Source organism: Martes martes (assembly GCF_963455335.1).
Source record: "Martes martes genome assembly, chromosome: 18".
Classification (NCBI taxonomy): domain Eukaryota; kingdom Metazoa; phylum Chordata; class Mammalia; order Carnivora; family Mustelidae; genus Martes; species Martes martes.
This window is the reverse complement of record NC_137906.1, coordinates 11,877,618-11,899,764: the sequence shown is the minus strand read 5'-3', so window position 1 is coordinate 11,899,764 and position 22,147 is coordinate 11,877,618. Positions and strand designations below refer to the sequence as shown.

Here is a 22,147-nt window from a genome sequence, read left to right as displayed (position 1 = left end):
CCGCCCCCTCAAAAACACGGAGGAAGCTCAAAACTACTGAGCCCCAGAGGTCAGGCAGCCCAGCCAGGGGACCCGAGCTTCGTATCACACGCAGGGCCGAGGCGGGAATTCCATGCTCTTGTGGACACCGGGAGCATGGAACATCCAGTACCAGTGACTGGCCTGGGGAGCCCCAGGAGCCCCTACATGATGCCAACTCGGGGAGCCCCACCCACGGTTCCTGCCACTGCCACCCCATGGGTGTGAATGGTCCAAACGTGGCCAGAGCCCAGAGTCGGGCTCAGCGGGGAGCCAGGTGTGGACATGAGGGTCACCCCCACCCCATCCCTGGGCAGCAGAGCCGGCACTCACACTGGATCTTATAGTCAGGAGGCAGGAGACGGATGTGGGAGAGAGGGATCCTCCCCGTGTCCCCATCATCAAACTCCACGGTGATCAAATCCCCGTCATCCTCGAGGCCGAGCAAGCCTGTTGGCAGAGGGGCAGAGTGAGGCAGGCCCATGGACCCTGCTCTCTGAGGGGCACAAGGGGAGCAGACACCAGCCGGTAAGCAGCCCTGGGCTTGACCTGTGCGAGTACAGGTATACAGTGGTGCAGAATGTGAGCTTCAAAGCACATGGTCCCAACAGGAGCACCAGCACTCCCATTCCGGTGTCCTGACTCGCTCCTAAGACTCTCCCCCAAGAGCCTCCCCTGAGCAACAGGGGGCGAAGCAAAGGCGGGCAGCCTAAGGGACAGAGGGGAGCAGGCAAGGGGCTGGCGGCAGGTGGGAGCACGGCCAGAGGTAAGGGGACCACAACACCGGACAGGCTAAGGGTGTACGCCTAGGGCACAGCAGAGCCACTCCCACACGCAAACGCCCCGCCAGACCCCAAGGACAGGGCCGTGGGCAGGGTGCCAGCCAGCAGCCGGTGCACCCCGGCTGCTGAGACCTGGGGTTCCCACAACACAGGCTTGTCCACACACGGTTTCCGATCTGCTTCCTACGGACCAGCAGGGCCAAAAGGACAGCCTCCCAGGAGAGGCAGACGCGGACCAGAGAGGTCAGGGGAGACCAAAGAGGGAGCACAGGACCCCCTGCCAGGGAGGAAGGGGGGGTCTCAGGAGACAAGGGAGCTGGAGAAGCCCCACAGGGAAACAGCAGATTCTCGGGAAGTTTAAAAAAACGGTAACACGGATACAAGCAACAAGATATGAAACAAAATAACTTAAAAAAAATGAAGACAGGACACAAACGTTCAAAAAGGAAAGAAAGAAGAAAGAGGAGAGGAGAGGGAAGGAAAGATTCAGAAAATAAGAAAAATCTCTTGGGAATTTCTCACATGACAGCAGGAATTTCAAAAACTCAAGAGAATGGAAGGGCCAGAAGAGCGCGGTTGGCGGAGGATCCTCCCCAGAACACGGAACAGAACCGGGAAGAAACAGACAACCGAGAAGAAAAAGCTAGAGGTGCCACCGGCGGCCCAGCTCGGGAGTGCAAGTCCCAGGGACCGGCTCTCGGGGGGCAGCGCAGGCGGCTGGGGATAGAGGACATCTGCTTCACGGAGCCCTCCGCCCCCAAGTCCCCAGCAATGCACATACACACACACACACACACACACACACACACGGACACACGGACACACACAGAGACGCACACACACAAGTCCCCAGCAATGCACACACACGGACGCGCACACGTCCCCAGCAATGCACAAGCACGCGCGTGCACACACACACCACACACACACACACACACACACACACACTTCCAGCTCCAGGAATAATGACAACATCCTAACAGTTCCCAGAAAGCAAAAGCAAGTCTCCTACAAAGCCGTGGCGGTAATCACGGCATTGAACTTCTCAGACATCGGAAGCCGGGTGACAACAGCCTGCTGCCTCGGGGGGGGGGCAGAAGATCATTTCCAACCCAGGCCTGATGCCCAGCTCAACGGTCTCTGAGCACAGGCTAGAACAGCGATCGGGCGCGCACCTAGTGGAAGGATTTACCTCCCACAGGCTTTCTCAGAAAGCTACGCGAAGACTCTCCAGGAGGAATGAAGTTCTCAGAGGGATGACCGGGGAGTCCCTAGAGTGACCGCATCATGGCCCGGGGCACAGAAAGCTCCGGGGGACCTGAATCACGATGAACTATGACCACAGAGGACCTCCTGCCCCGCACCCCCCTCTCCCGTGTCTACACGGACGCTAGACGGCCACAGGCTGTCATGTCCTGGGCAGCGGGTCAGGGGGTGGTGTTTTTGGTAAGGTAACGGACATCCACACCCCTGTCTCCTGGAAGTGTGGGGTCTGCAATGGCTACGGGGGGTGCTGTCCCAGCTCCTATTACTTTCATCAGCCTAGCTCCCCAATCTCTTACTCTGCTAACAGCATCCCAACTGTCCCGGGGGCCACCATCCCCTCTTGTCAGTCCACATGTGGAATCAGAAAACTAATGTCGCTCATTAGTGTTGGGGGTGAGACCTGCGGCAGTCAGTGACACCCGTGTGACGTGATCTCCATCCCAGGACTTAAATGGGGATTGGGGATCGAGAGGGCTCCCCCAATGGCGGGACCCCTGAGGGGCTGGTGTGAAGTCAGAGGGCCCGAGGGCCTGAGGCTGTGGCCAGCCCAGAGGCCTCGTAAGTCACTTGCGTCTGTGCCCATAGGGGTTGGGGCCCGACCGAATGGGGGAACGGGGGACACCGGGAGGACGCCGGGGGGCCCACCTCGGACCACGGTGCCCGGGTATAGGCAGCGGTACTGCTGGCTCCAGTAGGCCGCGATCCTGGTCCCCTGTGGCAGGAAGCGGGTGGAGGCCGGCCTCACGTCGTTGATCTGGAAGAGCCAGGGACTGAGCGCCCGGTCGACCAGGAATGGCCCCGGCCCCCGCCCACCCAGCGGGCCCGCCACCCCGGCCCTCACCGCTTCCTGCAGCAGCTGCTCCAGACAGTAGATGTGGGGCCGGTTCCCACGTTCGCCCTCCACCACCACACGGTATCTGCAAGGCCATGGCACGGACGCACTGATAGGACAGACCCTGTGGACCCTCCTGCCCGCGCCCAAGTGCCAGCTCTGCCCCCCAGACCTCCCAGGTGGGACATTGGAGTCTGGGGGGCTGCAGATACTCTGTATAAACCTGGAGCAAGTCTTGCCCCTCCTGGGTCTGTTTCCTCCCCTGGACGGAGAGGGGTTCCGGGTCCAAGAGAGGCCGGCACATCCTGGGGGCTTCTGGGGCCATTCACCCAGCTCTGAGAAGCAAAGCCGCCTTCCCCCAAGGGCCCAGCACCCTGGACATGGGACCAGCTGAGGGTCCTCAGGCCCTGAGCCCAGCACCGCGACCCACGCAGCCCCCCAGGGCCCCACTCACATGTCGGGAGAGTGCACAGTCTGCACGTGCCCAGCGTACAGCAGCTTGTCGTCCATGGGGATGAGCACACGCAGGCCGTCCTTCAGCTCATCCTTGTCGATGATGCAGGAGCGCGGGGCTGCAGAGGGGGCCGTGGTGAGGCAGGGCTGGAGCCAGGGGGCAGCCAGAGACCCACTCTCCCTGCCCCAAGTTCCCCTTCCCCCACCCCTGCAGGCTGTGCCCACCCATGTGCCGGACAGGCCTTGTGCAAGGACACACGGTGCAGCCATGAGCAGCCTCTCCCGTCCTGACCCAGGCCTCTGGAAAGCTTCCAAGCAGGGAGGAACCAGGGGTGAACCAAGCAGGGAGGAACCAGGGGCAGCCTGCTCATGCCGGCCCTCCTCTACCCCAGAGACCACGGCCGCTGGGGCCTGGGCAAGAGGCTCCAGGTCATTGTACCCCCGCCAGGCCGGCTACCCCTTCGGTCAAACGTCCAGGACGTTCCACCTAGAACGCCACTGGTCCCGGCGGAAGCCAAACCCCAAACTTGCCAGCAAGGCTGTCAGCCCTCACTGGCCCCCTTAACCACCTCCAAGCCTGTCCTCATCCTGAAGCTGCCTCTGCCCTTCGGCCTGAAGGCCACCTGCTCCTGGCACCCCAAATCCAGACGCACCTCAGTTTTCCTCCTCCAGGCTGGGCCACACTGCTTCCGACTCTCAGGCCCACTCTCCTGCCCCGTGGGACCCTGAGCCTGGCTCCACCAGGCCGCGACCAGGCTAGACAAGCCCGCACAGGTCACCGGGCTACACAGAATGGCCCGCCCACCTGCCCATCACCACCTGCACCCGCGCCACAGCCTCACCGTGGGCGCGTGGACTGCCCACCCCTCCACGCCACGTGGAGCGTGGCCACGTGACTTCCTCCGGCCAGTGGCACAAGGGAGGAGCTCCCACTTGCCCTCGGGAGCCTCTGGCAGCACGGCCACAGCGCCAAGCAGTCCCAAGAGCCCTCCTGCTGCTGGAACAAGCCCAGCTGGCCTGCAGAAAGGGGAGGACGGACACCTCCCGCCATCCACCACTGAGAGGCTGTCACACACCACAGCGGACTCCTGCAGCCCCGCTCGTCCTCTCGCTCCCGGCTGCCCCACCCAACTCACACCCTCCACAGCCCCTCTGAGCCCCAGACCCCGGGGGCCACATGCCAGGTGTACGTCGCTTCCCGGGGACATCCTCCCGGTTCCCCACACTCCAGCCAGCAGAGCATGGCACAGGACCTACCCCCTGCTCCCTCCACGCCCACCCTACCACTACCCATCCACACCCCTTCTCATCCGCCCACACGCCCCACCCCCAACATGCCCAACCCCATCCCATCTCCCTCATCCCACCCCAAGTCTCCGTCCGTGCTGCCCCACGGCGCTGCAGCCCACCGTTGCTCACCGGGATCCTCACAGGGCCTCCCACCCAGACTCCCCATCCCCCTCTGGGCCCCTCTAATCCATCTGTGACAAAGCAGTCAGGAAGCACTTTCCAAACCACTCCGGCCGCACAGACCTTCCACTTAGACAAACTGACAGCTTCTTGTTTTCAAAGGACAAAGACCACACTCTGCCTGCGGCCCGCGAGACTCAGCCATCGGCCTCTGCATCCCCCCCACCGCCCCCCCCACCACCGTGAGCTCAAACCAGAGTCCAGCTGGCCTCTCTCGGTTCACCACGGACACCAGGCCCCCAGCCAACCCCAGGGCCCCAGCCCGCCATCTCCCCAGGTACCCTCCTGGGGTCCCCACCGCCGGCCGGAGCCCCCACGGCCTTGCGGTACTCACCCGGAGTTAGCGGCCGCTCCACGGCCCCGCCGCGGGGCAGGTGCTCATCCTCGGAGAAGCTCGAGTCCTGGTTGGGCTCGAAGTCCTCCTCGGCAGCCATGCTCTCCATCAGCTTGCTCACGGCTCCCCCCTTCCCCCGACTCTGGGGACAGAGCACAGCAGGCCAATGGCTGAGGACGTGCCATCCCAAGCCCCGCTGCTTAGGACCCTCCCTAGAAACCCGGGGTCACACGTCCGGCAGCAGGGACACCTGCCACGGGCGCAGCAGGGGTCCAGCTGGCCTCAGCCCACAGGCCCGAGGGAGGGCAAACTGGGGCCGCACGTCGGACGGCCGAGCCCACACGTGCTGCCGCAGCACCTTCAGACACACGGTGGGTCTGAGGACGAACAGCCTGGCTGGGGGCTGCAGGGCGCGGGGACTGGGCACGCCCAGCTCAGCCCCGCCCGCAGGGGCCCATGGGGACCTCACTCTCGGCACAGCAGGCCTTACCTCCTTCTTCACCTCCTTCCCTTTGGCCTTGGCCTTGCTCCTCTTGGCAGCGGCCGGGGAGCCGGTGTGGGGGGCCCGGGCGTCGGGGGGCAGGGCGGGAACACGGGGTGGGGGCAGCGCAGCCCCTGAGCCAGCCTCCTTCCCCTTCTTTTTCTGGGTGAGGAAGCATCACAGGTGCCATCAGAGGCCGCCCGCTCCCGCCACTCACCCTCCGGCGAGAGGAGCAAAACACCTCCCCTCCTTCCTGCAAGTGCGTTTGTTCTTAATCCTAATTGTTTTATTGCTACTATATGTTACTCACTGTAAAAAGAAAAAAGAAAGTACCCAAGTGCGTATCAGTGTAACTTCCTCTCCAGTGCAGCCCAGCAAGTCCACAGCACTAATTAGAACCACTAGCGGCTGCCTGGCATATCCTTCTAGAACCTTCCACCAGCTCGTACAACCACGTAAACACACGGGCTATGTAGACACATCTGCACACACACGGTGTTCTTTTTTTAAACACAGAGGGGAATTCACCAAAAGTCCTGCCTTACAACTCCTCCTCCCCAAAGTTTATCTGATAAACACGGAGACTGCATCACGTCAGCCGCTGCTCATATGCAGCTGTGTGTGTGTGTGTGTGTGTGTGTGTGTGTGTGTGTTGGGGGGGCGGGGTGCAGGTCATTTAACCCCCCCCCAGCGATGGATGCACAGGGGCCTCCACTTCGCTCTTCCAAGTGATGCCACAAAAACAGGACAATACTGGTGAGTTCCACAGAAGGAGCAGGCAAAACCCTTCCAACTGCCTCTGGGGCACCCCAGCAGTGAGGGGACAGCCACGTCCAACACACTCCAAGCCCCCCCCCCCGGGATGGGGGAGCGGGATGGGCCACCCCTCCACCCCCCACCCCCTCCCCCATCCCCGTCCACGGCGTGGAAACCAGTCTCAGAGCGCCGAGAGCACACCCGCCGGCTGCGGCCATCAGGCACCAGCGCTGTCCTGGGACCTTAGGGAAACACCGGCGCATCACAGATCCAGTTACAAGCTTTGAGGCCAGCGGCGGCGGCGGAAAGAACAATGTGGGAGTACTTGGTGCTAGAAGCCAGCTCAGGCTAAGGGTCTGCACGACCCAGGGGACATGGGCAGGTGGCAGGATCGGGCGCAGTGGGGGTCAGCTTATGCTTTTTAAAAGACGCATTCCTGAAACAACCAACCAAGATCATGGACCAGAGGATGTGGGAAATGAAGAAACATAAAAAGAGAATCCTGAGCGAATACTAAAAAGACCGCCACGGACGTCCTGGCTTCCCAAGAGGCAAGTGACATCCACAGCACATGGCATCCTAAGGGACAGAGCAAACAACGGTATGGGGACAGAAGGTATTCAGTGTGGCTCCCCACTTGCGGGGGGACGAGACAGAATTATATTTTCTCGTTTCGGATGCATGCCTTCATCCTGTTCACAACCTGGGGGTTGAAGGTCCGTCTGTAATGTGGTTCTGTTGACTTTTCCCCCGAAAATCTGTTTTAAGTAGCTCACCCCGAGGTGACCGTCTCTGCAGCTCTGCAGCTGCTGGACTTGTACTTCCTTCCTTTCCTGCAACCTCCACACCACTGTTCTAATCAGACAACACTGACAACGGTTTCTTTCCCATTGGCCAGAAAGCCCCTTTCTGGGAACCTTCTTTAAGTAAGAAAAGAACTCCCGGGGTGCCGGAGTGACGGTCAGTTGAACATCTGACTCTTGGTTTGGGCTCAGGTTGTGATCTCAGGGTCCTGAGTTCGAGCCCCAGGTCGGGCTCTGTGCTCAGCAGGGAGTCTGCTTGGGATTCTCTCTCTGCCCCTCCCCCACAAAATAAATAAAAATGCTTTTAAGAAGAGTAAAATAAGGCTGATGGCAAACAGGAATGTACAAGTCTCAGAAGGATATGGAAGCAAATCTCCCAAAACTACGAGCACTGGCTGTTCCTGGGGGGGTTCCGCGGGCATCTCCGTCCTTCTGTCGACAGTTCGCCTGCTCTGTTCCAGGCCTTCACTGTGCCGTCAGAAGGCTGGGCTCAGGGGCACCTGGGTGGTTCAGTGGGTTAAGGCCTCTGCCTTCGGCTCGGGTCATGATCCCGGGGTCCTGGGATCGAGCCCCGCATCGGGCTCTCTGCTCAGCGGAAAGCCTGCTTCCCTTCCTCTCTCTCTGCCTGACTGTGACCTCTGTCTGTCAAATAAATAAATAAGTAAAAATCTTAAGAAGGCTGGGCTCAGTGAGCCCCTGCGCCCCTCTCCGATGTAGGATGCTGCGTCCTGGCCAAGGGCCCAGGGGCCAGTGTGGCCCAGGGGGTATTCAAAGCTCAGCCTGGATGATCATTAGCAGCCATGACCTTGGTGGGGAGCAAGGCCACCTGTGAAATCCAGTTAATACGCGTAACCTGTTTCACAGCGTTTCGTCATACGCGGAGATGGGAAGAAATACATACTTCATCTCCGCCCCTGGCTCCTGATCCAGGGCGCCTAAGCCCCTTGGGATGTCCAGGATCATCGGAGCACCTTTTGTCCTGATGAGGAGACTGCGGGTTAGCCCCCAGCTAGCCTTGGGATGGGTGCCACTCGCCAGCAATACCAAGCCAGGCGGAGAAGCCAGGGACTCTGAGCTCAACCCCCACCCCCCACATCCTCCGGGGAGGGGAGAGCGTCCAGAAACTGAGTTAATAATCCTGCCAAAGTGAAGAAGTCCCAAAAAAACCCTATGCGAAGGGTTCGGGGAGCTTCCGGGTCGGGAGCACCTGCAGAGGGCAGGAAGCGTCCTCCCCCGCCCCGGGCATCTCTTCCATCTGTGGCTGCACTGTATGCTTCCTGATCAACCTGTCACAGTAAGGAAAGCGCCCCCCGGGTTCTGGGCATCCCTCTGGTGAATCATCGACCCTGAGCCGCGGGTCCAGGGAACCCCCACTACACGGCCGGTGTGGCCGCTCGGGGCCAAGCTGAAGCCTGGGACTGGCGTGAGAAGCGGGGCTGGGCTGGGGGGCAGTCCTGTGGGACGCCGCCCTCTGCCAACTCCAGGGAGTCCGTGCCAGAAGGGTCGTGAGCGGACAGCACAGTTTCCCTTTGCCAGTAAAGGACGTACAAAGTGGTAAAGGGGTGAGAGGCCACCTGGGCCCTATGGCAGACCATCTGGTGAGACCACCACGAGCATTCTGTAGTATCCAGCACCTTCCCTCCCAGGCCTGGGGAAGACTGACGGGGCTTTAGCCGTGGCCAAGCAGGTGAGCACAATCACAGCCAAGGACCCGAGAACACGGCACCTGCCTCACCAGCCCCCGTTACAGGAAATCAGTGCTGAGTCTCATCCCTCATCACGACATCCTCTAGAATGTCACTGTTATCCAAGAGATCACCCTCCGTCAGGGTGGGAGATGGGGAGGCAGGATTCAGAGGCCACTGCCGAGCTGCCGGCTGCTAGGTATGAACGTAACCACACAAACTGGGGTCGGGAGACAGTGGGCCAGGAGCTTCCTAGCAGCCCGTGCAAGGAGGGGAGCAGTACGCCCGTCCTAGACAACTCAGAAAGCAAGCATCCTCTGGCTGGGGAGCCCAGGCAGACAATTCAGGAAGAATCCCACGGGGAGCCACACGCCACAGGAGGATCGACAGCGTCAGACTCTGTCCCCGGCACAATCAGCCTTGTAGCACATGAACGTGACCGCAGAGACCCTGACCTATGGGTCAAGCTCCTCACTGTAGTGATGGCACTTACTCCGACCCGGAGATGGACACCCGTACCACAGCCCTTGCTCGAGGAGCACGCCGAGTGCCTCCCTATCACAAGTCGGGGGTGGGGGGGCTCGGCAGTTTGAGGACTGCACGTCAGGATGGCTGCTCTCCTTTGGGGTCCCTGCATCTCACTCCTACAGGGGTGTGTTCCCCTGAGACGGGAGTGGAGGGAGCCCCTATAAGGGAGGAGTGAGGCCAGGTCCCTTCCTGCCGCGCCCCCCACCCCCAGCCCCTGCACGGACCACCTACCTTCCTGGGATCCTTCCTGTCCTTGGCACGCCCGGTGTCCTTGCGGGGGCTCAGCGGGCCACCCTTGCCGCAGCGGCTGGGCTTGGTGGCAGGGGGGGCGGCGCTGCTGGGGGCGGGGGCGGCGGCCGAGGCGTCATGCAGGAAGATGCGCTCGCTCCGCCGCCGTGTCCACAGGTCATCGTCGCTGGCCTCCGGCCCCGCCTCAAAGCCGGGCTCCTTGGCGCCCCGCAGCTTGCGGGTCTTGCGCCCCTTCTCTGCTGCCAGCTTGGCCTTGTCGGGGCTGGTGGGACCAGGGCCCCGGGCGCTAGGTGCAGGGGAGGCCAGGGAGGGCCCGGGCTCCCCCAGTCCCTTCTTGGGCCGCAGCAGCCCGGTAGGCGACCGCTTCCGCACCTTGACCTCACTCTCCGAGTCCGTGTACTCGAACTCCGTGCCTGCATGCGGGACGAGGGCAGTGGCTGTGGACAGGGGCTCCCGGCACCCCCACTTCCCACCCACCCCGACGCCCTGGCCGCCAGCAGAAGGCCATGGTCCCACCCCTCCTCCAAGGGAGGCGTCTCATTTCCAGGAGGAGAACCTGAGGCCCAGAGGAGGAGGAGGAGGGGGACTCACGGGGCCACACGCCTCTGAGTGGCAGGCCCTGCTGGCCCCACTGCTGCCCCGAACTGCCCCCCTCCCCCCACCATGGCTGCCCAGACTCTGCTCCCTCCTCTTTCCCCGCCTCCAAGATCATCATCAGGGACCCTGAAGATTCCTGCCTGGCCCCACAAGAGCTTCTCCTCTGCCTCCTGTATGCCCCGTGGGAATCCCAGAAGCCAGGGCAGGCCGGAGAGGGCCTGACGCCCGCAGGGAAGCAGCTGGAAAGCCCACATGAAATCCCCGAGCCCCACGGGGCCTCTCCCCGCTTCCTGGAGCTGCTTCTCAGAGATGGGAGGTCCCTGGCACCCACTCCCTTTTAGAGGACAGGCCTCGCCAGAACGCGCGCAGCCCTGGGGCCCGGCCCCCTCCTGTCACACCTGAGGCTCGGCCCTTCCCACAGACAAGGGGCAGGGCTCGATCCAGACCCTGGAGCTGCTGGGCTCCTTCACACACAAACCTCTCTCGAGGCCCCGCTGGGCTCCAGCCCTTCAAACCTGCGCCTGAGCTGCTGCTGGGCCCTGGAGCGCCATGGCTCTCCGGGCCTCTACTTGGACACCCGCAGCCTCCTATCTGAGAAGGTCCACTTGGCACCCCAGGGAGTCCTCTGTCCACACTTCATCGCCACAGGCACACAGCACACTGTTGCGTTCTCGCCCTTATCTGCCTATCCTGTCCTGCTTGGCCCCACAGAAACAGATCCCTAATTTCACTACCACAGGCCTACTGACCCCGGGGCAGCCGGCAGCCTGTCCTCCAGGGCTCCTCTGGGAGGCCCAGCCCCATCACCTGACAAGAGGCAGCCAGGGCAGGGGGCTGGGCTGGGAGGGGACACACTGCGTGGGAGGGAGCCACTGGCAAAGCTGACCGATCCCACTAATTAATCTTTTGTGAACAGACTTCCCACTGCACAGGGAGGCAGCTGGGGGCTTTCATGGCTGATTAGGGGTACAGCCATAAAACGCAGGCTGGATTTCTGCTGTTGGGTGTGACGGAATGAGGCCCTGCCTGACGGCAGCCTCCGACACAACACCATCAGAAAACCCAGACCCCATCCAACACTGCAGGGGCGTCACCTAGGGCGTGGGACTGCCGGGTGGACAGGGCAGTGATGGACAGTGGACACCCGCTTGGAAGAGGGGAAGTGGGACTGCATGAGTAAGGTTGGAGGTTAAATACTTGACGAGGCCAGTGGGGCAGCAAGAATGGGGCGTGGGGGGGCGTGTTCTCTGGAGGGCCCTGGGGTGGGGACAGGCAAGAAGCCCAGAGAGCGGGAGCACGTGCCCAGGCCTCAAGGCCGTGGTGACACAGGAGGAGTCGAGTCCGTGCCCTGGACTTCCACCCGGCGTCCTGTGCTCCTGCCCCCTCCCCAAGAAATAAGGTGGTAAAGGAGGAACAGACCGGACAAAGCACTAGAGATACAAAATAGAAAGGTAAGACACAAAGAGACTGAAAGTCAAATGATGGAAAGGATATAAACCACACTAACAGCAACCGAAAAAGAGCTGAACTAGCTCCACTAGTTATCAGACAAAACCAACCTTACAATAAAAAATCGTTAAAGGAGGACATATTTAAATGATAAAATGGTCAGTCCCTTAGGAAGATACAATTTATAAACAGAGATGAACGTAATCGGGAAGAATACAAAAAAAGATTATACATCATGACCAAGTGAAATTTATTCCAGGAACAGAAGGTTGGTTTGACATGTAAGAAAATCAATGTAATGTACCATATTAATAAAGGACAAAAACCACACAAACAACCTCAACAGACACAGAAGTAGTAACGGACAAAACCCAACACTCTTTCATAATAAAATCACTCAAACCAGGAGCAGAAGGAAATGTTCTCAACCTGATAAAGACGTCCATAAAAATTCACTGCTAACATGACATTTAATGGTAAAAGAATGAATGTTCTTCCTCTACAATCAGAAGACAAAGATACCTGTTCTTCCCACTTCTATTCAACATTATATGGAAGATTCTAGCCCAGGCAATTAGGTTAGAAAAAGAAAGAAAAAGGTATACACATCTGAAAGGAAAAAATAAAACTATCTCTATCTGCAGATGACATGATCTTGTATTATAGAAAATACTGAAGAATGGGGCGCCTGGGTGGCTCAGTGGGTTAAAGCCTCTGCCTTCGGCTCAGGTCATGATCCCGGGGTCCTGGGATCAAGCCCCGCATCGGGCTCTCTGCTCTGCGGAAAGCCTGCTTCCTCCTCCCTCTCTGCCTGCCTCCCTGCCTACTTGTGATCTCTTTCTCTCTGTCAAATAAACAAATAAAATCTTTAAAAAAAAAAAAATACTGAAGAATCTACTAAAAACCTACTAGAACAAATTGAGTTCAGTAAGGTTGCAGGATACAAGATCAATACACAAAAATCACTTGTATTTCTATACACTAGCAACGAACACTCCAAAGATGAATTCAATTTACAAAAGCATCAAAAAATGCTCACAAATAAAATAAGTGCAAGACTTGTACAGTAAAACTATAAGACACTGCTGAAAAAAATTAAAAGACACAAATAAATGGAAAGACATCCCATGTTCATGGATCAAAAAATTTACACTTTTAATTGAGATGCCAGTACTACCCAATATGATCTATTGATATTTTTTTAAAAGATTTTATTTAATTTTTTGACAGACAGAGAAATCACAAATAGGCAGAGAGGAGCCGGCAGAGAGAGAGGAAGAAGCAGGCTCCCCACAGAGCAGAGAGCCTGATGTGGGGCTCAATCCCAGGACCCTGGCTGGGGTCATGACCTGAGCCAAAGGCAGAGGCTTTAACCCACTGAGCCACCCAGGAGCCCCTGATCTATTGATTTAACACAATTCCTATTCATAATCCCAGTGGGCTTTTTTGCAGGAATTCACAAGCTAATTGTAAAATCCATATGGAATGCAAGGGTCCCTGAGGCAGAAAGACAGTCTTGAAAAAGAACAAGTATGGAAGACTCATATTTCCCAACTGCAAAGCCTCCTATGAAGATTCCTATGGTAATCAAGACTGTGCTGCTGGTCTAAGAACAGACGTCTACCCTGATGGACTAGAACAGAGGGTCTGGAAATGATCCTTCATATTTAAATTCCATTGATCTTCCTTCCACAAGGGCAGCAAGACCATTCAATGGGGAAAGAAGTGACTTCTTAACACAAAGATATGGGGACAACGCTGTCCACAGGCAAGACCCCTCCATCCCTCCATACACAAAAATTAACTCAAAATGGATCACAGCCCGAAATATAAGTCACAAACCATAATCTTAGGAGCAAACCGGACTGAATCTTGGCCTCCTTTTTTTTTTTTTTTTTTTTTAAGACATAAACGACAGAAGTACAAGTGATAGCTTTGGACATCATCAAAATTTAAAACTTCAGACAACTTAGAGAATGGGAGAAAAAAATACTTGCAAAACCATGTTTCTAATTAGAGTGTTATAGGTAAATATACAAAGAGCTCTTACTCAATGACAAGGTGACAACCCAATTAAGAAGTCAGTCAAAGGTTTAAACAGGCATTTCTCCACATACAAAGGGCTGCTAAGCATATGAAAGGGTCCTCCTATCACCAGGAGAAATCCAAATCAAAACCATATGCTAAGCATATGAAAGGGTCCTCCTATCACCAGGAGAAATCCAAATCAAAACCACAATGACAGATCACAGCACACCCACTAGAATGGCTTCCTCCCCAAAAAATAAGGTATCATCAAAAAGACACATAATAACAGGTACTGGGGAGGAACTGGGGAGGAAAAGGGAACCCTCACAGAGTGCTAGAGGAAATATAAGTGGTATAGCCACTTTGGAAAAGTTTGGCATTTCCTCAAAAGGTTAAATACCAAGTTACCAAATAACCCAGCAAGTCCACCCTTAGATCTGTAGCCACAACTGAACACATGTCCACACAAAAACATATACACTGGGCACCTGGGTGGCTCAGTTGGTTGAGCAACTGCCTTTGGCTCGGGTCATGATCCTGGAGTCCCCGGATCGAGTCCTGCATGGGGCTCCCTGCTTGGCGGGGAGTCTGCTTCTCCCTCTGACCCTCCCCCTTCTCGTGCTCTCTCTCTCTCAAATAAATTAAAAAAAAAAAAAAGTATACACTGATGTTCACAGCTGCATTATTCATGACAGCCCCAAAATGGAAACAAAACCCATAAAGTAGATAAACCAAATGTGGTACACATTAAGGTCTGAAGGTCTGAAGTCACACAAGAAGAAACAATCTGAGTAGACCTTTATCTATTAAAGCGTTTAAATCAATAATTAATAACCTTTAAAACAGAAAATGCCACGCCCAGATGAGGTCACTGTTGAATTTAACCAAACATTTAAGGAAGAAATTAAGCCATTTCTCTACAATCTCTTCCAGAGGATAGAAGCAGAGGGAATACTTCCGAACTCATTCTAGGAGGCCAGAATTACTCTAATACCAGAAGTATTAAACCAGAAGACGACAGTACAAGAAAACTACAGACCAATATCTCTCATGAACATAAATGCAAAAAATACTCAACAAAATATTAGCAAGTCAAATCCAACAATGTACACAAAAAAATTACACACAACTAAGTGAGATTCATCCCAGCCATGCAAGGATGGTTCAATATCCAAAAATCAATTACTGTAATCCATTACATCAACAGCCCAAAGAAGGAAAAAAATCTCATCCTATTAATAGAAAGCATTTGACAAAATCCAACCCAAATTCATAATAAAAACTCTAAGCCAGGAATAGAAGAGAACTTCCTGAACTTGATAAAGAAGAACCATAAAAACCCTCCATCATATTTGATTATTGATTATTGATTATTGATGAAAAACTAGAGGATTTCCCACTAAGATCAGGAACAAGGCAAGGATGTCCCCAGTTACCACTTGTTTTCAGTATCATACTGCCAAGTCCTAGCTAATGGAATAGGACAAGGGAAAAAAAGTATATTGACAGGGAAGGAAGATAGAAAACTGCCTTTGTTCACAGACGACATAAGAGTCTATATAGAAAACCTCACACAATCAACCAAAAAATCTCCTGGATCTGATAAGCCAGCAAGGTCGCATTTTACAACCTTCATATATAAAAAGTTGATCACTTTCCTACATACTAGCAATTAATAAGTCGAATTTGGAATTTAAAACACAATACTGTTTGCATTAGCACTCCCCAAAATGAAATACTTCGGTTAAATCTAACAAAATATGCACAAGATCTATGGGATGAAAATTACAAAAGCCTGATGAAAAATCATTTCCACGCTCAAGGAGAGGAAGACTTGATATTGTCAAGATGTTCATTCTTCCCAATTTGGGCTATGGATTCAATACAATTTCGCACAACATCCCAGAAGTGGATACCAAGACACTAATGTCAAAGTTTATATGGAGACTCAAGACACCCAGAATGGCCAGCTCAAGATGGAAGAACAACAAAGTCGCAAGACAGGAAGTACCCAGCTGCGAGGCTTACTATAAAGCTACAGTCATCATGACAACGAGTTATCGAGTTATCAGCAAAAGACAAGACAACCAGATCAATGGAACAGAAGAGAGCCCAAAAATGGACTCCCATTAATATAGTCAAATAATCTTTCACAAGGGAATAAAGGCAATACAATGGAGAAAAGGATAGGTCTTTTCAACAAACGGTACTGGAACCAGTGGAGACTCACAGGCAAAAAAGTGACTGTAACAAATCTTACACCCTTTACAAATTAACTCAAAATGAAAAAAAAAAAATTAACTCAAAATGAAAAAAAAAAAAATTAACTCCAAACGGATCACAAGCCTAAAGGTAACACGCAAAATTCAAAATCCCCTCAAAGATAATGTAGGAGAAATTCAGATGACCTTGAGTCTGGCAGTGAACCCTTAGATACATCACCACCAAAGGACCAATCCACAGAAGCCGGACTTCCTAAAATTTTACATTTCTGCTCTGTGAAAGACACTATAAATAGAATGAAAAGACAAGCCACAGCCTAGGAGAAAACATTTGCAAAAGACACATCTGATAAAGGACTGTTTTCCAAAACCAGATAAAGAACTCTTAAAATCCAACATTAAGAAAACAACCCAATTTTAAAAAGTGGGTCAAGGGGCGCCTGGGTGGCTCAGTGGGTTAAAGCCTCTGCCTTCGGCTCAGGTCATGATCCCAGGGTCCTGGGATCGAGCCCCGCATCGGGCTCTCTGCTCAGCAGAGAGCCTGCTTCCTCCTCTCTCTCTCTCTCTCTGCTTGCCTCTCTGCCTACTTGCGATCTCTGTCTGTCAAATAAATAAATAAAATCTTTAAAAAAAAAAAAAAAAAAAAGTGGGTCAAAAATTCTAACAGACATGTCACCGCAAGTTACACAGATGGCAAATAAGCAAACGAAAAGATGTCCCACGTCATGTTACTAGGAGAGGCAAATTCAAACAAGATACCACCACACAGGGGTGCCTGAGTGGCTCAGTGGGTTAAGCCTCTGCCTTCGGCTCAGGTCATGATCTCAGGGTCCTGGAATTGAGCCCCACGTCGGGCTCTCTGCTCAACAGGGAGCCTGCTCCTCCCCCCACCCCGCCTCCCTCTCTGCCTACTTGTGATCTTTCTCTCTCTGTCAAATAAATAAATAAAATCTTAAAAAAGGAAAAAAAAAAAAAGAATGCAAAGACGGGGCAGCGACTTTGTAAAAGACATTATAGCAATTTCTTACAAAACCAAAAGGACTCCTACCATGTGATCCAGCAGTCACACTCCTTGGTATTTACCCAAAGGAGCTGAAAACTTATGTCCACACGCAAAAAAAACTGTATACAGATGTTTATAGCAGCTTTGGTCAAAACTGCCAAAGTTGGATGTCACCAAGATGTCCCAGACACCCTTGAGTAGGTGAAGGAATAAACCAACCGTGGTCCATCCAGACAATGCAGTATGATTCAGAGCTAAAAGAAACAAGCTAACAAGTCACAAAAGACATGGAGAAACTTTTTAATGCATACGATTAATTGAAAGAAGCCGATGTGAAGAGCCCCCGGGCTGTATGATTCCAACTACATGACATTCTGGAGAAGGCAAAACTATGGAGACAGTCAGAGTATCGGTGACTGCCAGGCATGCAGAGAGGAGACAGATGAAGGGGTGGGGTACGGAGGACTTTTAGGCAGTGAAACTACTCTGTATGACAGTACAATGGTGCCTACACACGTCTGCCCAAACCCACAGATTGTACAACACCAGGAGTGAATCCTAATGTAAACTACAGATTCTGGCTGACAGTGACACGTCTGTGGCCTGTAGGTTCCTCAGTGGTAACAAACAAAACCAATGGGAGGGAGAATGTCGATAATGGGGGAGGCTGTTCATGTGGTGGGGAGGCAGGGGGCATAGAAAAATCTCTGTATCTTCCTCTCAATTTTGCTACGAACCTAAAACTCCCCTGGGGCGCCTGGGTGGCTCAGTCTGTTCAGTGGCTGCCTTCGGCTCGGGTCATGATCCCAGGGTCCTGGGACTGGGCCCCGCATCGGGCTCTCTGCTCAGTGAGGAGCCTGCTTCCTCCTCTCTCTCTGCCTGCCTCTCTGCCTAGTTGTGATCTCTGTCAAATAAATAAAATCTTTTAAATAAATAAATAAATAAATAAATATGAAGACGAAGGTAAGATGACAGTAAAGGACCAGGAAAAGATATACCTTGCAAATAGGAAGCCTAAGATAGGTGAAGTGACTGTTTACTACCAGATAAAAGGGATTTCGAAACAAAAGATATTAAGAGATAGAAAAGAATACTTTGTAATGATAAAAAGACCAATTTAACAGGAAATCATAAATGTATATATGTAGCTAATAACAGAGCTTCAAACATTGCTTCAAACATTGAAGCAAACAGCCATAGGGTTAAATTACAAGGAGAAAGAAAATCCTGCAATCACAGATGGAGGTTTTATACCCATCCGTAAGCAACTGATAACACTAGACAAAAACCAGCGAAGATTCACAAGATCTTAACACCTCCAATCACACTGAATAATTTAAAGAGCACTGTAGGGGTGCCTGGGTGGCTCAGTCGGTTAAGCGGCTGCCTTTGGCTCAGGTCATGATCCCAGGGTCCTGGGATCGAGCCCCGCATCGGGCTCCCTGCTCAGTGGAGAGCCTGCTTCTCCCTCTCCCTGCCGCTCTGCCTACTTGTGCGCTCTCTCTCTCTCTGTCAAATAAATAAATAAATAAAATCCTTTTAAAAAAAAAATAAAATAAAGAGCACTGTATATAATGGCATCAGAATACGCATTCTTCTTTTTTTAAGATTTTATTTATTTATTTAACACAGAGAGAGAGAGAGAGAGAGAGAGAGAGAGGCAGTGAGAGAGGGAACATAAGCAAGGGGAGTGGGAGAGGGAGAAGCAGGATTCCCGCTGAGCGGGGAGCCTGATGCAGGACTTGATCCCAGGACCCTGGGATCATGACCTGAGCCAAAGGCAGACTCTTAACCACTAAGCCACCCAGGCGCCCCAGAATACACATTCTTTAAGTGCACAAGATACATTTACTATGAAATACCATATGCCCTCAAAGTTTTAGTTTTAAAAGACTTAAATTACAGAGTATTTTCTCTAACCAAGGTGGAATTACATTTAGAAATCAGTAATAACCAGGTAACCCCTACCAATATTTGGAAAATAATACTTCTAACTAATCACTGAATGAAAAGTACAAATCAAAAGTTAAGAAATGTGTTGAACTGAGAGTAATAATGAAAAAAGGACAACAGACAACGCGTGAGATGCAGCTAACGCAAGCTTCAGAGAGAACTTCTAAGGTCTCCACAAGAAATGAACATCCCAAGCTGATTATCTAAGCCTGCACGTTAAAAAATAGGAAATGGTTGGCAACACACCAAAAGAGAAGGAAGGAAATAAAAAAGAGCAGAAATCAGTGAAATTGATAACTCTGAGCCATGCTGATCAAGAAACAGAGCAGAAACAAAGTATCTGGTTTGGCAATGAAAAAGGAGACATCACTACAGACCCCTCAGACTTCAAAGTATAAAAGGGGGGACTCTTTGCCAATACAGTTGAGAACCTGGATAAAACACAGAAGCCTGCGGATTCTAAGATGGCTGACGCATTTAGGGATGAGGACAGGGGCTGTGGACAGGATGCTGCTGTCCAGGTAGCCCCAAGCCTAATGGGGAGGGGGTCAGACAGGTGGCACATGACCACCGGGCATCAGGGAACCAGTCCGAGGTTCTCAGCAGGGGAAGTGGTCTGATCAAGTTTGAGCTTTAAGAGCCCTCCAGCTGCTCATGTATGAAAAATACCCAAGAGGAGTAAGCAGAAGGGAAGCCAGCGCCACTGCCCAGGAAGAGCCAGACCCAAATCCCGCAGGAACAATGGCAGGACATGGTGAGGGTGAAAGGGAGGGAGAAGGGAGAGCTGAAGGAGGCAAGGTCAGGGCCTGAAGACTGTGAGGCTGCCCCAGAGATGAGGTCCCATGAGGCAGTACAGACCATAGGAATGAGCTTCTGTCCTGTAGCCTGCAGGACATGAAGCCAGGGGCAGCTGGGGGAGACCCGGGGGGTAGAACAAGCTAGCACCCCAGTGCTCATTCTCCCCGTCACAGCCCCTGCCAGAGGGCCTTGTATGGACCCCAGAGGGCCAGGCTGAGGACTTGACCAGGCTGAGGCCAGGTGAGTGCACACCCTGAACACACATGCTCCCCAGCACCCCACGAGGGAACACTTGGCCAGGCGAGAATGGGGGTGGGCCTAGAAGGTGGACCCCTGTTTGTCTCAAGAAGGCAGGCATATGACTGGGGACGCAAAGAGGAAGGAAGTGGGGCCAGGACAAGGCCTAGCCTCCTGCCCGAGCCTGAGGGCCAGCTGTCTCTGTCTGCCCATCAGGGAAATGGGACGGTAAGCACAGCTAACGGTGACACGGCACGCGACCACCCCCAGTGATGACTTTTTCCAGGCCCCAACCCCAGGCCTCATGCCCATCTCACCAAGTGAACCGCCTCGAATGCCCAGACTTAGCGGGCCTGTACCTCTAGTTCTACGTATGCTTAGCCGATTCCCACCTCTCTCTCATGGGTCAGCCTGGGTGTCCCCTACCTGGAGCGGCCTCCCTTGGGCTTCTACAGCCCCCCACGGTGCACACCTGAGGCCTCTCTGCTTCCTGGAGCTACCTATCACCAGGCACCTGAAATGGGGGAGTCAGGCTATGACGGGGGAAGTCAGGGGCATGGACAGTGAAGGTCAGCCTGCATAGCTCCGGAACCCTCTCCTGGGGCAAGTACCAGTACCACTCTGCTCATAAGGGGCTGGCCCACGAGGCAGGGCTCCCCCAGCCCCCAGCTCTGCCCCTACCCTTCTCCGAGCCTGTTTCCGGCCTGCAGGATGGGACAGTGGTGTCCCTGCATGCCACCTGCCAGTACGTACTTACCCATCAGGTTCTGCCGCTCTTCCTTCTTCCGGGCCTTCTGCTTGGCCTCCAGCTGCACCACTGATAGCGACGGCCCCACTGTGGGGCTGGGGAGGGCGCTGGCTGCAAAGCGAGCCAGCAGGCCCAGCCCACTCTCCTCCAGGCCTGGCGACAGGGCCCGCTCTCGGGCCCCCAGCCTATAGCCGCCGGCGGCCTCGTCCTCCTCCTCCTCCAGCTCATCCTCCTCGTCCTCCTCCTCGGAGCTCTCATCTGGTGCAGAAAACAGGGGGCGAGTCAGAGCCTTGGCCTCGGCAGGTACCGCCCCCCACCGCCCCGACTCAGCCGGAGCACCAGCGAGGGGTGCACGGCTCCAGCCTAGCACCTCACTCCTCATCAGCCGGGGGTGGTTCCAATACCAGCCCACAGATCCCCCCACCCCCGCCGATGGCCCAGTGCCCCCATCAAAGCAAGCCCAAGACTCGGGCATCCCGGACAGCCCAGAGGTGGGCAGCAGCTTTGGGAATCAGAGGGTTTCTGTAAGGGGAATACCAACATGCACCTGTGCCGTGGGGAGGGGGACAGACACACGGACAAGGACTGGAGACAGCTCTCTCCACCACCTCACGCAGACACGCACACACACGCCCCGACGTACAACATGAAGGCTGAGAAAGGAGGCAGGAGAAGAGGAAAGAGGAGGCCAGGGAGGGGCAGAGAGGGGGTGGGGTGAGGGTGCCGAGGACTCAGGGGCCTGGTCGGGGCAGCGGGGCATGGGTTCTGGGGCCAGTGATAGGAGAAGGTAGAGTTCGATCTCCTCTTCTTGAGCAGGCTCTGGGGTCCAAAGCTGGCTCCCAACAATTCCCCTGAGCCGGGGAGCCTGGGGTAAATCCTGGCCCTCTGGGAGCACTTTTGTTCATCTGTGGCATGGGCCGGCCCTCCCAACCCACTCACCCAGCTAAGGAGAAAGCACTTTGCAGGCTGAACAAGGACCAAACAGAAACAGGACCAGCCTGTTGTACAAAAAGAAACCGCTGTCCCCAGGGCCAAGGGAGTTACAAGCTGGCTATGCCTCCTGACCTACAGGGAGCCAGGGAGGGAGGGCACGCAGGTCAGCTCACCTCACTCTGCGCCAGGGAACTGAGGCTTGGCGTGGCCGAGCACTCAGGCAGAACTCAAACCCAGGGCTCCCTGGCTGTCTCATCACCCAGTGTCTCCTGGAAGGGGGTGCTCCCTGCACGCGAACCAAGCTCTCCACCAAGAACAGAGACTGCAGGGAGATTACAACCTTGCTCCTGACCTTCCCAGGGAGACAGCCTCACACCATGAGAGTGGGCAGGCGAGGGCACTGGGGGCTAACCGCCCAGGGACACCTGCTCACTCTGCTTGGAGTGCTGGGCACATGATGGTGGCTCTGGGGGCCACTAGCCCAGGGCAGGGCCAGGCAAGGCCAGAGGCAACTCTCTGCAG

At 54.4% G+C, this 22,147-nt stretch overlaps 1 protein-coding gene across 7 annotated transcripts in view; it reads right to left on the bottom strand.

The window, feature by feature from the left end:
- The window catches only part of TNRC18 (trinucleotide repeat containing 18), an 86,761-nt gene that overhangs the window by 5,959 nt on the left and 58,655 nt on the right, over nt 1-22,147 (bottom strand). For all 7 annotated transcript variants that reach the window (XM_080830343.1, XM_080830340.1, XM_080830344.1 and 4 more), the window contains 8 exons: nt 20,702-20,950; nt 9,640-10,070; nt 5,646-5,798; nt 5,156-5,297; nt 3,353-3,470; nt 2,908-2,983; nt 2,712-2,820; nt 352-468 (listed from right to left, as the gene is read on the bottom strand). In XM_080830343.1, the coding sequence (XP_080686469.1) occupies nt 352-468; nt 2,712-2,820; nt 2,908-2,983; nt 3,353-3,470; nt 5,156-5,297; nt 5,646-5,798; nt 9,640-10,070; nt 20,702-20,950 (1,395 nt within the window). The remainder of the gene's footprint in view (nt 1-351; nt 469-2,711; nt 2,821-2,907; nt 2,984-3,352; nt 3,471-5,155; nt 5,298-5,645; nt 5,799-9,639; nt 10,071-20,701; nt 20,951-22,147) is intronic.